The sequence below is a fragment of the Fundulus heteroclitus genome, chromosome 9 (assembly GCF_011125445.2).
Source record: "Fundulus heteroclitus isolate FHET01 chromosome 9, MU-UCD_Fhet_4.1, whole genome shotgun sequence".
NCBI lineage: Eukaryota > Metazoa > Chordata > Actinopteri > Cyprinodontiformes > Fundulidae > Fundulus > Fundulus heteroclitus.
In genome coordinates, this window is record NC_046369.1 from 33,262,388 (window position 1) to 33,273,828 (window position 11,441).

General features: G+C 44.4%; 2 protein-coding genes across 3 annotated transcripts in view; one reads left to right on the forward strand and one right to left on the reverse strand.

Moving 5' to 3' along the window:
* Nucleotides 1-5,412, forward strand: part of cyfip1 (cytoplasmic FMR1 interacting protein 1) — a 45,640-nt gene extending 40,228 nt beyond the window's left edge. Inside the window, exons 28-31 of the mRNA XM_012861139.3 lie at nucleotides 2,100-2,194; nucleotides 2,317-2,555; nucleotides 2,653-2,800; nucleotides 4,794-5,412. Of these exons, the coding sequence (XP_012716593.2) occupies nucleotides 2,100-2,194; nucleotides 2,317-2,555; nucleotides 2,653-2,800; nucleotides 4,794-4,958 (647 nt within the window). The 3' untranslated portion in view covers nucleotides 4,959-5,412. The remainder of the gene's footprint in view (nucleotides 1-2,099; nucleotides 2,195-2,316; nucleotides 2,556-2,652; nucleotides 2,801-4,793) is intronic.
* Nucleotides 5,411-11,221, reverse strand: nipa2 (NIPA magnesium transporter 2). Of its 2 annotated transcripts, none has more exons than XM_012861141.3 (6): nucleotides 10,673-11,221; nucleotides 9,852-10,070; nucleotides 8,331-8,387; nucleotides 8,058-8,148; nucleotides 7,691-7,851; nucleotides 5,411-6,493 (listed from the first exon to the last, which is right to left on the reverse strand). In XM_012861141.3, the coding sequence occupies exons 2-6, from the start codon at nucleotides 9,988-9,990 to the stop codon at nucleotides 5,841-5,843; spliced, it is 1,101 nt and encodes a 366-aa protein (XP_012716595.2). In that variant the 5' UTR covers nucleotides 9,991-10,070; nucleotides 10,673-11,221; the 3' UTR covers nucleotides 5,411-5,840. The 2 variants fall into 2 exon arrangements, with proteins under 2 accessions (XP_012716595.2, XP_012716594.2); XM_012861140.3 differs by lacking the exon at nucleotides 10,673-11,221 and adding an exon at nucleotides 10,186-10,616.
* Between the last annotated feature and the right edge of the window lie 220 nt (nucleotides 11,222-11,441).

Here is an 11,441-nt window from a genome sequence, read left to right on the forward strand (position 1 = left end):
CAGCAGCATTAATCTTGCTTTTATTTTTTTAAATGAGTAGAAGTGAGAGATTTAAGAAGGAATTGGTATTTTCTGTTGTAAATGTTTTATTAAATTTTATTTATTCAAATTTCTCAACTTCCTGTTATTTTACCATGTTGGAGTCTTTTCTCTGACTTTTGGTTTAGATTGGTCCACATTTTGCTTTCTTATGGAGGTTTAGGAGGAATGCAAAGGACAGAATATATATGTTAAAAAACAGACTACAGTAAATGTCAAACAGTCAGAACCAAATACTGCCGTCCTCCTTGGTGCATTGTTAGAGGATGGCAGCAGATATCAAGGTTTTAATTGATTAAATGATTCAACTTTACAGGATTACTAGTACATGGCTCTATAGATATAGATGACACCTAAAATTTCTTAAGACTTGCGTTTTTTGCATTATAACAGTTGGTGTATATTGTAGTTATTTTATTTATTTCAAACTGTTTAAAATTAGATGGTTATGATCATATATTCTTACCCCACTACATGACTCAATTGAACAATTAGCGTTTCTATTGTTTTTTTAATACTATTTACAGTTGCTAAACACAATTAGCTGTTGTTGCAAAAAAAATCAAAGGATCAAAAAGAAGCAACACAATAATATTTCTCATATGCAATTTTCCATTGCTTACATTAATCTGACCTTTCTACATTTTTACTTCTGAAAATGAAATGGACATAGATGCTATTCAAAGATGCCCTGACACACATTCTTATTTAAATAAAAAGAAATTCAATTCAGTTCCTCTCCTAAACTATTTCCCTAGTCTGAAACAGTTTCTGCATTTTATGTGGAAGTAACTTATTTCTTGCTAGTGATATTATTTGGACTCTATTTATTAAATGAATCAGATGTTGACAATTTATAGCTTTTGATTTTTAAAATATCTAATTTGCATGTTCTCTATATCAGTGATATTATTTTGGTGGCCATTTTCTGCATTATATTTGTTTGTATTTGACCTTTATGTGTCTGTGTCCTCACTCACCTGCACAGTAATTCATATATGATAAATGGACTGAATTTATATAGCGCTGTTCTAGTCCTACTGACAACTTAGAGCTTTAAACTATAGTCACACTAAGACATTAATACGCACACATTCACATTCAATTTGGAGTAAATGCCATGCTCAAGGGCATATCGGCAAGTATGTCAGGAGGAAGCTGAAATCGAACCCAGAGTTCTGATTGTAAGAGAACTACTCTACCCATGGAGCCAAAACCGCCCCTAGTTCTATAGATTATAGTCAGTATAATCTATAGAACTGCCTTCTTATTTAGGACATGGGTTTTCAACCCATACACTGTATAATTAATATTATATAATAATATAATCTGGTAAAATATTTTGGGCACTAGAACTGAATCTTTAGGTACACCATGTGTAATATTTTTTAATCTGGATATGTATTAATTTAAAATGGATCCATGCTTCTCTGTTTTTCTAATCAATATAGTATGATTGCCAGTGCTGAATGCTTTAAGATTTAAAAACAGTTCATTCACATACATTTTTATTTATTAATACATTTCTTTAATGTTTCTACCAAATCAATCGGTGCCAAGGCTGTCGATCTATCATTTCCCAAACAATACTGCCTATTTGTGAGCAACTCATGTTTCTTTACAAAACTGTCGACTGTTTACCCTCCAGTCTGAAAAGGTTTCTTAAATAAGTCATTTTTTCTATACCACTGGTTCCAAATATGGCTGTTTAGACCAGGGGTGTCCAAACCTTTGGGCCCAAATTGTGAAGTCAAAAGGTCTTGAAGGCCAAGACCTTGAGGGGAAAAAATAGCATTTTTTGTTCTAGCAATATAAGGTTTTGGTCAATATTTATTTTAAGACACTTGCTATAAATAGCCAATTATAATAAATTAATTCAAAGCAAATTTATTGCACAAAAGTCTGCGCTTGAGAACAAGTCTTTGGAAAGATGGGGTCCTATTTACTATGAAATTAAAGGGAATTTAAAACGTGTGGTTATTAAAAGATGAACCTTTTTCCAGCAGAGCTCAGATCAGTTATAAGAAAATTCAGTTCTTTGTGTTCTCCTTGCTGTGTAGAGGGGGAACGTCTGGATGCCAAGATGAAGCGCCTGGAAGCTAAATACACGCCGCTGCACATGGTTCCTCTCATTGAGCGCCTTGGAACCCCACAGGTATAACCGTCCTGAAGCTGTCAGGAGGGAAGGCTGCAGGGATTTCTCTGGTCGCAGCATCATCCTTGCTTTCTAAAGCGCTGCGGAGGAGACATTATGACATGAAGCTCTTCTTCTTTCAGCAAATAGCCATTGCGCGTGAAGGTGACCTCCTGACCAAAGAGAGGCTGTGCTGCGGCCTGTCCATGTTCGAAGTCATCCTGGCGCGCGTGCGAGGCTTCTTGGACGACCCGATCTGGCGCGGCCCGTTGCCCAGCAACGGCGTGATGCACGTGGACGAGTGCGTGGAGTTTCACCGCCTCTGGAGCGCCATGCAGTTTGTCTATTGCATCCCGGTGGGAGCCCACGAGTTCACAGTGGAGTGAGTGCAGGAGCTGTGTCTCTGCTCGAGTACCAAATGAGCTGCTACATGCAACACCGTTCCTTTACCTGCTTCCCTTTCCCGCTCCTTCCTCCAGGCAGTGCTTCGGCGATGGCCTCCACTGGGCGGGCTGCATGATCATCGCCCTCCTGGGACAACAAAGACGGTTTGACATCCTCGACTTCAGCTATCACCTGCTTAAGGTGCAGAAGCACGACGGCAAGGATGAGATGATCAAGAGTGTGGTGAGTTGAAGAGAGTGAATAACACAACCTTTAAACTGTGTCCATTAGAGATGCACAAACAAGTCCCCACAGAAGAGCAACCCGTTAGCGCTCATAATTGAAAATAGATTGGCTCGTTAGACTCAAACTGGCTAGTCAGCAATAATGCCAGCTGAGAGTAAAACGGGAGGTAGTTTATCACATGACTGATGTTCAGACTCATAATTTAAAATGCGTCATAGATGAAGTCAGAGGTGTCCACAGTGAGGGCAGCAGGCTGTTTGCAGCCAGAGGAATGAATGAAGCTCAACCGCAGTTGAAGAATAGGTAATAGTTTGACTCACCAGAACATGCAAATGATTCAGATTGATCTTTTTTCTTTAATGTGTCTTGTCTGGCAGTGTAGCACCAAGAATTGATTTCTTGAGCCAAAGAGAGCCCAACAGATGTACTTTCACAAGTGAAGCATTACTGCTTTCACTGTAGTGCTCCGCTTGATGTATATGTAAAAAAAAACGTTGATATTATTTTGGGCTTTTCCAAATTCAATGGACACAGAAACGTAAAGGTAAAAGAGGAGGGAAGAAAGGTGGGGAAAACGTTAAAAGGGAATGAAGGTGAAAAAAATAAAGGAATAGAGAGATGACATTCTTGGAGTCTGCTTCAACAACAAAACAAATAGAAAAAGTATCACAGGTACAAACAGATGGATAATAGTTTTTAAATTGCCCAACATGGAATCCTACCTGGCAAATTAAAATCTTCTTCAAGGAAAATGTTTACGTACAACAAAGTATTAGGCTTTTAACCATATATTTTGCTTTCATTTTTAATTAATTGCTAGTAGGACCACAAACATCCAGCAGTTTTTACTCAAAAGCAAACTTGGGCACAGTTTATTAATCAGCTTATTCCTCTCTGAAATACGACAAGTGTTTTTAAGGATAAGAGTTATTGTTACAGAAAAGGGTCAAAAATCTTGAAAATGGAAAGGATTAAAGAAAAAAAGTTTGGAACTCACATTCCTTTCTTTTAATAATGTAAATCTGGGAGACCCGTTTTTTTCTCCACCAAAATCAGGCCACTATATTTTATTTAAATATTGATCGTTAAGCAGGTAAAAAGTTTCTCTGCTTGACAGATCCCATGTGTTAGTTACTCAGCAGTGTGTGGATATATTCTCTGACCACATCAGGCTGACAGGGATTTGCTTCATATTAAGTTAAGAGATTTAATTGAACTTTTGCTGCCGGCTTTCATTGAAATGGAAACCGGCAGCAGCTGAAGATCAGGGTCACTGAGTCGGGTCGTACTGGACTTCTTCTCTTAGCATCACCAGTACTCCTGATCTTCATCTTCATGTTTAGAAAATTTGAGTCAATGGTGACTGCAGGTGATTGGAACGATTTATCACCTAGATTCTGTTCTTTAATCATGCAGAGATCCAGAAATGTGTTAATATAAAAGAAATGAGCGCATTGTTCAGTCTAAATGCAAGACTAAATGTAAAGATTGACGAAGCGTCACTCAGCCTTTGAATAGTAGATCTTTTATCAGATTGTCGGGATCATGCATTAAACAGAAACCATCTGTGATGTGTGCCGGTTCTGGTTTCCTCCCCGTCTTCATGTTGATCTCTTTTCACAATTGCTTAAAAAAATTAGCAATAAACTTCTATGCACAGAAACGAGTAACCTGTAACACATCAGGCAGTTCTGAATTTATTTTATTCACTGCTGAATAACTGAATTTACCTTGGAATCGGTTGTAAATGCGATCCGTAGTTCTTTGCTGACAGCCTGGAACCTTCATCTCAGTGAAGCATGCAGTATTTATCGGACCTGGCTGGTGTGGGATCAGTTACCGGCTTTGGCACCGGTTCACGGCGACGCATTCAGCTGAGCACCAGCCGGGTGGAACCTCTTAACTTCAGCGCGGCAGGATTTTGGTTTAATTAAAGCGTTTGAAAGGAACCAAAGTAACCGTGATGTTTTTTGATTGATGTTTTTTCCAGCCCCTGAAGAAGATGGTGGACAGAATCCGCAAATTCCAGGGGCTCAACGACGAGATCTTCGCCGTCCTGAACAAATACATGAAGACCGGAGACGGAGAGAACATGCCGGTGGAACACGTGCGCTGCTTCCAGCCCCCCATCCACCAGTCGCTCGCCGGCAGCTGAGGCGCTGCTGCTCTCCTGGTTGCATTTGGACCACTTCTGAGTTCCAAACACTGTCAGCATTCTCAGCTTTCTGTAGGCCTTCAGTAGCAAAGGACCATTAACACAAGGGGCCACTTTGACTTGTTTTTTTTTTCTATTCACCTGTGCCTTATAAGAAAAGAATAGATAACCGGCCTATTTCAAAGAGCCGCTCTTTAGTACCAGCAGGTAGCCGTAGTGCAGGGAGGGAAATGGCGTTTTATGAGTATTTAAGGGTTTGCAGTGGTGGAACATTAAAGGGTGAACCTATTTTAAGGAATAAAAATGTTATTTTATACCGTCTTCATTATTGAACATGCATGCTGAAACATTTTAAAGAGAAGTCACGCTCATCCTTATGTTAAGCAAATGATTCACTGTGCCTTGTGGTTGTAATCTTTTAATCATTTTAATTCAATAAATATGTAACAAATCTGTTTTTGTCAAGAGATTTTTTTTTTTTTTTTTAAATGTAAAAATTTCCCCCACCCTCTCCCAGGAAAGTCTGAGTGACTCCAAACATAAATTACTTTTCAAGTATCACAAAAAAAAAAAAAAGGGTCAATCATAGGGAAGTTCCTATTAAATGAAGTCATTGTCAGAATGTCCTCAAAGCAGAACATATATTAGCTTTAGAATTGATTCATAGAAAGTCAGTGCATGAAGATCCATGTACATATAACAAAGCCTTCCTGTAAAAAAAAAAAATATTTACAGAGCTACAGAGGAATGCAGGTAAGTTAACCGAACGACAGTCTGGAGTAAATTAAGGCAAATTAAAACAAATACAATCTACTGGTGCGTCGGCGTGCCCTCCCCTCACAGTTGATTGTCTCGTATAAGAAGCGATCAACGGAGCGATTCCTAGCCGTCCAAGGAGGAAGTCATTGCTCCGTTCCTCCTGGAGACGCTGTCGAACGGCGGCCCCCTGTCCTCCACGTCCTCCGTGGACTCGTTGTGCAGCAGCTCGTAGTTGCTGTGGGCCGCCGAGCCGTTGGCCGCCGGGGCGCCGCGCTCCTCCTTCCTGATGGACACGGCCAGCGTGGCCAAGCTGACGCTGACGTCCTTGAAGGCGTGCAGCAGGAAGATGCCCACGATGATGGTGAGGAAGCCGCTGAGGGTCCCGATCACGTCGCCCGCGCCCATGTGCTCCCACTCTTTGAAGAGGATGGCGGAGCAGGTGAGCACCGACGTGGTGAAGAACACGTAGTAGATGGGCGTCACCAGGGAGGTGTTGAAGATGTCCAGGGCCTTGTTCAGGTAGTTGATCTGCGTGCTCACGCAGCCCACCAGACCCACCAGGAGGACCCAGGCCAGGGGGTTTTTGAAGACGTTTTTCCCGGCGATGGCCTCCTTGATGGCGATGCCCAGTCCTTTGACGCAGGACACGGAGAGCGCCCCGATCACCGAGCAGATGGTGATGTAGACCAGGATGTTGGTCTGACCGTGGCGGGGCGAGACCACGAAGATGAAGATGAGAGCCACGATCACAACTAGAGTGGCGAAGACGACGAACCCTGGAAAACAAGGAGAAAGGAAGTGATTTAACTCGCATGTGATAAAACGACTTCAATGCTTTTTACTGGGACTCTGCTGTAGACCTTTCACAATGACAAAGAACCAAATGATGTTCTTAAATGTCATTTGTTTGTTATTCTGTTGTGGAGATTCCTTGTACTTATTCCTCATAATTTAAAAGTGGTCATTTTACATCCATTTGTCATTAGGTTGAAAACTATCAGCATTGATCATTTCATAAACATCCCACAGAACAAAATGTAGCCATCCGATTTTTTTTTCTTTATTTTAAATTTAAAAATCAAACTAAGATGCTGTTTCCTTATCTAGTAGAGATTCCAAGTTGTCTTTTTCAAAAGGCTACATCTTATTTAGCTGGACTGAAGGCAGTAACGCCATTGGTCCATGATGCATTGCAGCAGTGCGACATGGAGGCTTCAGCAGAGGCGAGTTGGTGGTGCGCCTTTGTTTTAGTGGTAATCCAGCATGAAATAGTAAGACTTTGGCACCGCTCTAAATGGACCCAAGATACGGCCATCCTATACTGACAGGCCAGGAAGAACATCATTTACTCAGACTGTCATCTAAGAGTCCCTGGAGGAGCTGCGTTTGTCCATAACTCAGGTGGGAGAATCTGCTAAAGATCAGCCATTTGTATTTAAATCTCACCCTTATGGAAATGTGGCCAGAAGAAGGCGTGAGATTCCTGTTTGCCATAAGGGAACACAGCAAACGTGGAAGAAGATGATATAGTCAAGATAAGAGTCAGCTTTTTGACCTAACTGCAAAACTAATAAACATTGTAGTGGCAGCTTCGTGCTTTTCTTCAGCTCCCCACAGACAACGGAAAGACAGATGGTGCTGAATCCAGGACAACCCTTGGAGAAAACCTGTTAGACAACGCGAAAGACAGGAGACGGTGTGGAGTTTCACCTTCTAGCAGGACGCAGACCCTAAACATGCAGCCAGAGCTGGAATGGACGGTTTAGATTAGATATTAAATCATATACGCAGCTGTGCCTGCAGTGGAGGGTGGATTTATAGCGCCGACTCATGAACTGAAAACAAATACAGGATAAATGTTTTACATTTGCCAGGACCTTTTACACCTCCCCACCCAGACTATGTCTCATTCACTGACGACACGTTGACCTAACGATCCGTAACAGATTTGTTCTCCGTGGTTCTCTCCATACCTGGGTCCACCAGCTTCTTGGCCATGTCTTTGAGGCTGGCGATCTCCTCCTCCTTTGGAGCGTGAATAACCATGGTGGTGGAGCCGAGGATGCTCAGCAGGCAGCCAAGCTTCCCGTGCAGGTTTAACCGCTCCGTCAAGAAGTATGACGACAGCACGGCACTGCGACAGGAAAAACCAACAACAACCTGTCATGGAAATTTTGAACCCAGGAGACAACAGAGAGCTGATAACAGAGGATTCCACACCACGTATCAGTTCAGGTCATTTACTTAAGAATGGGCTGGAAAAGGTGTGAGAGCTATTCGTAGCGCTTTCAGTTTCAAGATGGCCGAACGACACGGAGCTTGTTGTGATATGTGCCCTACCTGACGAGCACGCTGAGGGCTCCCAGAGGCGTGACCAGGGTTGCAGGAGCGAAAGCGTACGCTGCGAAGTTAGCCGCTTCCCCAGCACCCACTGGAAACAAGATGGCGTACGGTCAGAGCACGTAACAGACCCAAATCACGCTGAAGCACACCTTCCCATGTCAGGACAAAAGTTTCTATACAGCAGCAGACTTACAGAGATTTATGAGGCTTTGCCAAATAAAAAAAAAAAGTGAACGAAACAGATCTCATTATAACCCAAGCATGACTTACTTGATAGTAAACCGGCCCACCACAGCCACTCTTTTAGATACGCATGACCGCCCTGCCCTGAAAAACACAAACAAAATGAGCTTCATGGTGAATCCGTCGTGTCAGTGGCGTCCAGCAGGGCACTGAGCTGAGAGGAGTGCATTAAAAAGAGACGCATGGTCATGTCTAAGAAAAACAAAGCATAAATATATATAAAAAAAACAATCACAAGTAGGCGTCACACCCTGCTGCCGCTCACTCTAAAGTTTTGTCAATACCACCTACGATATTGCGCTCATTTATTTTGGACCTTTGCACTTTGTGAGGTTACTTTCCCCTAAATAAGGCTACATTCACACTGCAGGGAAATGCGACCCAAATACGATCTTTTTGCCCAAACGCAACCCATATCTGTCTACCAGTATCCATGTTTGTTTTTTTCCTTTGAGTTAAAAAAATAATAACTTTATTGAACACTTTCACATTCACCATGACTTCTGCAAACACTGCACTGCTCTGTGACGTCTCCCATCTGCCCATGCAGGTCTCTTCGTGGTCCTGAACCGTTCAGACAGAAGTATGATGGCGGTTTTATTTAACAGTAGTATGAACGGCCAACTCAAACAAAATCTTATCTCAGCAAAAAAAGAAAAAAATCAGAACTGAGCATCAAGACCTGCAGTGTGAACGCGGCCATGGAGACTCAATCTTATACGTCTTTGATTATAGAATAGTTCTTTATTTCCAAATGGGACTAAATCCGCGATCAGCAAGGCTTTTCAAAATAAAGCTTGCCATTATAAAATAGGAAACTGGGTTTTATAAGTTAGATCGTTACGATAAAGGTTCATTACAACCTTTCAAAAACAAGCTTACAAACAGTTTGGCAATAAAAGCCTCAACGTTTCAGAAGTAACATTATTGCAAAACTGGGTTTCATAAGACTGGTGCAACTCTGAACCAGTCATTGTTTGGTTTTCAGAACTGGGCTCTAAATTCTTCAGGGAACCGTACAAAAAAGGATCAAAATGGGCCTTGAAAGTCACAGATGATCCCTAAAAGAAGAGTTTTGCTCTTTTGTGGGTCTCCCAGTGACAGAGACGTTCCTGTCGGCTCGCTGCTACGCAGATGGATCTCTGGTGCTGTTAGCTGGGAGACATGACAGTCTCACCTGATTCTTTTTCCCCTCTAGCCTCTCGTAAGTGAACCAAATGATCTAACCGAACCAAGGAAGCGCATTTAGACCTGGACAAAAAGAAGATCCAGTAACAGGACGACATTAATGATTACCGGGAGTTCACAAGGCTGTCGATGACACACGCAAATACATACGAACACGCCCTGGCTTAAGCACGCCTGTAAGACGCAGGGTGGGGACGAGCAAGTTTCCTGACTGGTCTGACTTCTCCTCTGGCTGTCTGCGATGCCCAGCAACAGCAGGGAGTGCCTGCAAGCAGCGCTGCCAGCTACGGTGTGACCTGGATGTTCAGGGGGGAAAACAGAGAGGGGAGAGGGGGGGGGGGGGGGGGGGGACTCAGGTACCTGCCCGCATGGATCCCTTCTTGGCCAATCTCAGGAGTCCTTTCTTCTTGAGGATAAAGCTTCCACCGATGAAGATGCTGGAGCTGATGGCCAAGGCCAGGCCGATGTAGAAGTCGTACTTGCCCCGGTCCTGACCCATGATGAGGCTGGTTGCGTTGGGATCTTTCACATCTACCACCAGGCAGGGAAGGTGCTCACCGAACCAGCAGCTCTGGCCACCTGACGGAAGAACACAGTGTCAAAACAACCAAACCAAAAAAAAAAAAAAAACAACCACCACAAAACAAAAACACACACATCAGACCCCGCGTCAGCCCTCGCAGCAGGAACCTACCGCCAGAACGGGACAGATTACAGAGGGGCAACCCATGACCTGACGCGTCGGAGGGATCCATTGGGGACGCGGCGCGCTGAACAACACGCAGTCCCCTCTACCAGCGCGCTCCATCCAGGGACATGACACACACTGATCACATCCAACCGGTTGTCCGACTCTGGTTCAGCCCCGAGACACAAAGCCTTGTGAAACCCGGCCAGCCGATATGTAAATGAACCCATTCCAGGAGTCTGCAACAACCAGGAAGTGGCATTCCTCTGACGGGAACGCTAACCTGGCCACGCTAGGTGCACCGAGGCAGGAAGCACGCCGCCCGGGCCGCCCCTGCTACGGCTCCCGTTATCTACCGACAAGCCGCCTCGTCTGGTCAAACCCGCACACGGTTTACCGAGAGCAGCGCGTTAGCTACCGTTAGCATCCCGGCTAGCTGAGCCGCTGAGGGCGACGGGCAGCGCCGCGTTCAGGAAGTCCCGGCGGTAGTTACCTGCTCAAAGGCGGCCGCTTCCCCCCCCCGTGAAACAGGCGTCCGGCGGCGGGAAGAGGACGGCGACTGGCCGGGGTCTGCTTGTTGGCTCCGCGTTAGGTCCGTCGCATCACTGCTTCCCCCCCGCCTTGAACCGGCCAGGCACCGCTAGCGACCACTGGAGGACTGACTGCCTGGCTGCCGCAGCGCCGGGCTCTTCTTCTGCTGAAGGATCGGGGCAGGGCCGAGACCATTGAACCGGCTGCCCTCCGCCGGCTGGAACCCAGAAGCACAGAGATCGTTTACTGAGGAAGATGCGGCACTACGCAGAGTCTACGGCGGTCTGTCGGCGCGACCTCCAACCCGCCGAAAACGTTAAAGCACGCGGTCCCAATTAATGTCAGGGAGAGCCGACACGTTTCAGAGGCTCCACCAGCGCGAGACACCGGAGCAGTGGCGGCCCAAACTACCGCCAGGGCCCGAGGAGAACTCCTTTTGGGGCCGCCTTCCATCATGTAGTCCATCCATGATGGATTACATTGGGAATTCTGCTAAAACACAACTTTGTACCTTTTAAATGGATAGTTTGGATATACATTTTTATATTCTAATTAGTAACAATGTCAGACAGTCGGGTTGTAGCAGGGTTCCCTTCTGCAGGCTCAAAAATCCCCCTACAAGTTAAAGATGGAGTAACAGAGATTTGAGATGTGACAGGTGGCAAAACACTGAAGGCCGTCCTTCATGCAAACGGCTGTGAAATAAATCCATGAATCGGAACAAGTCCATT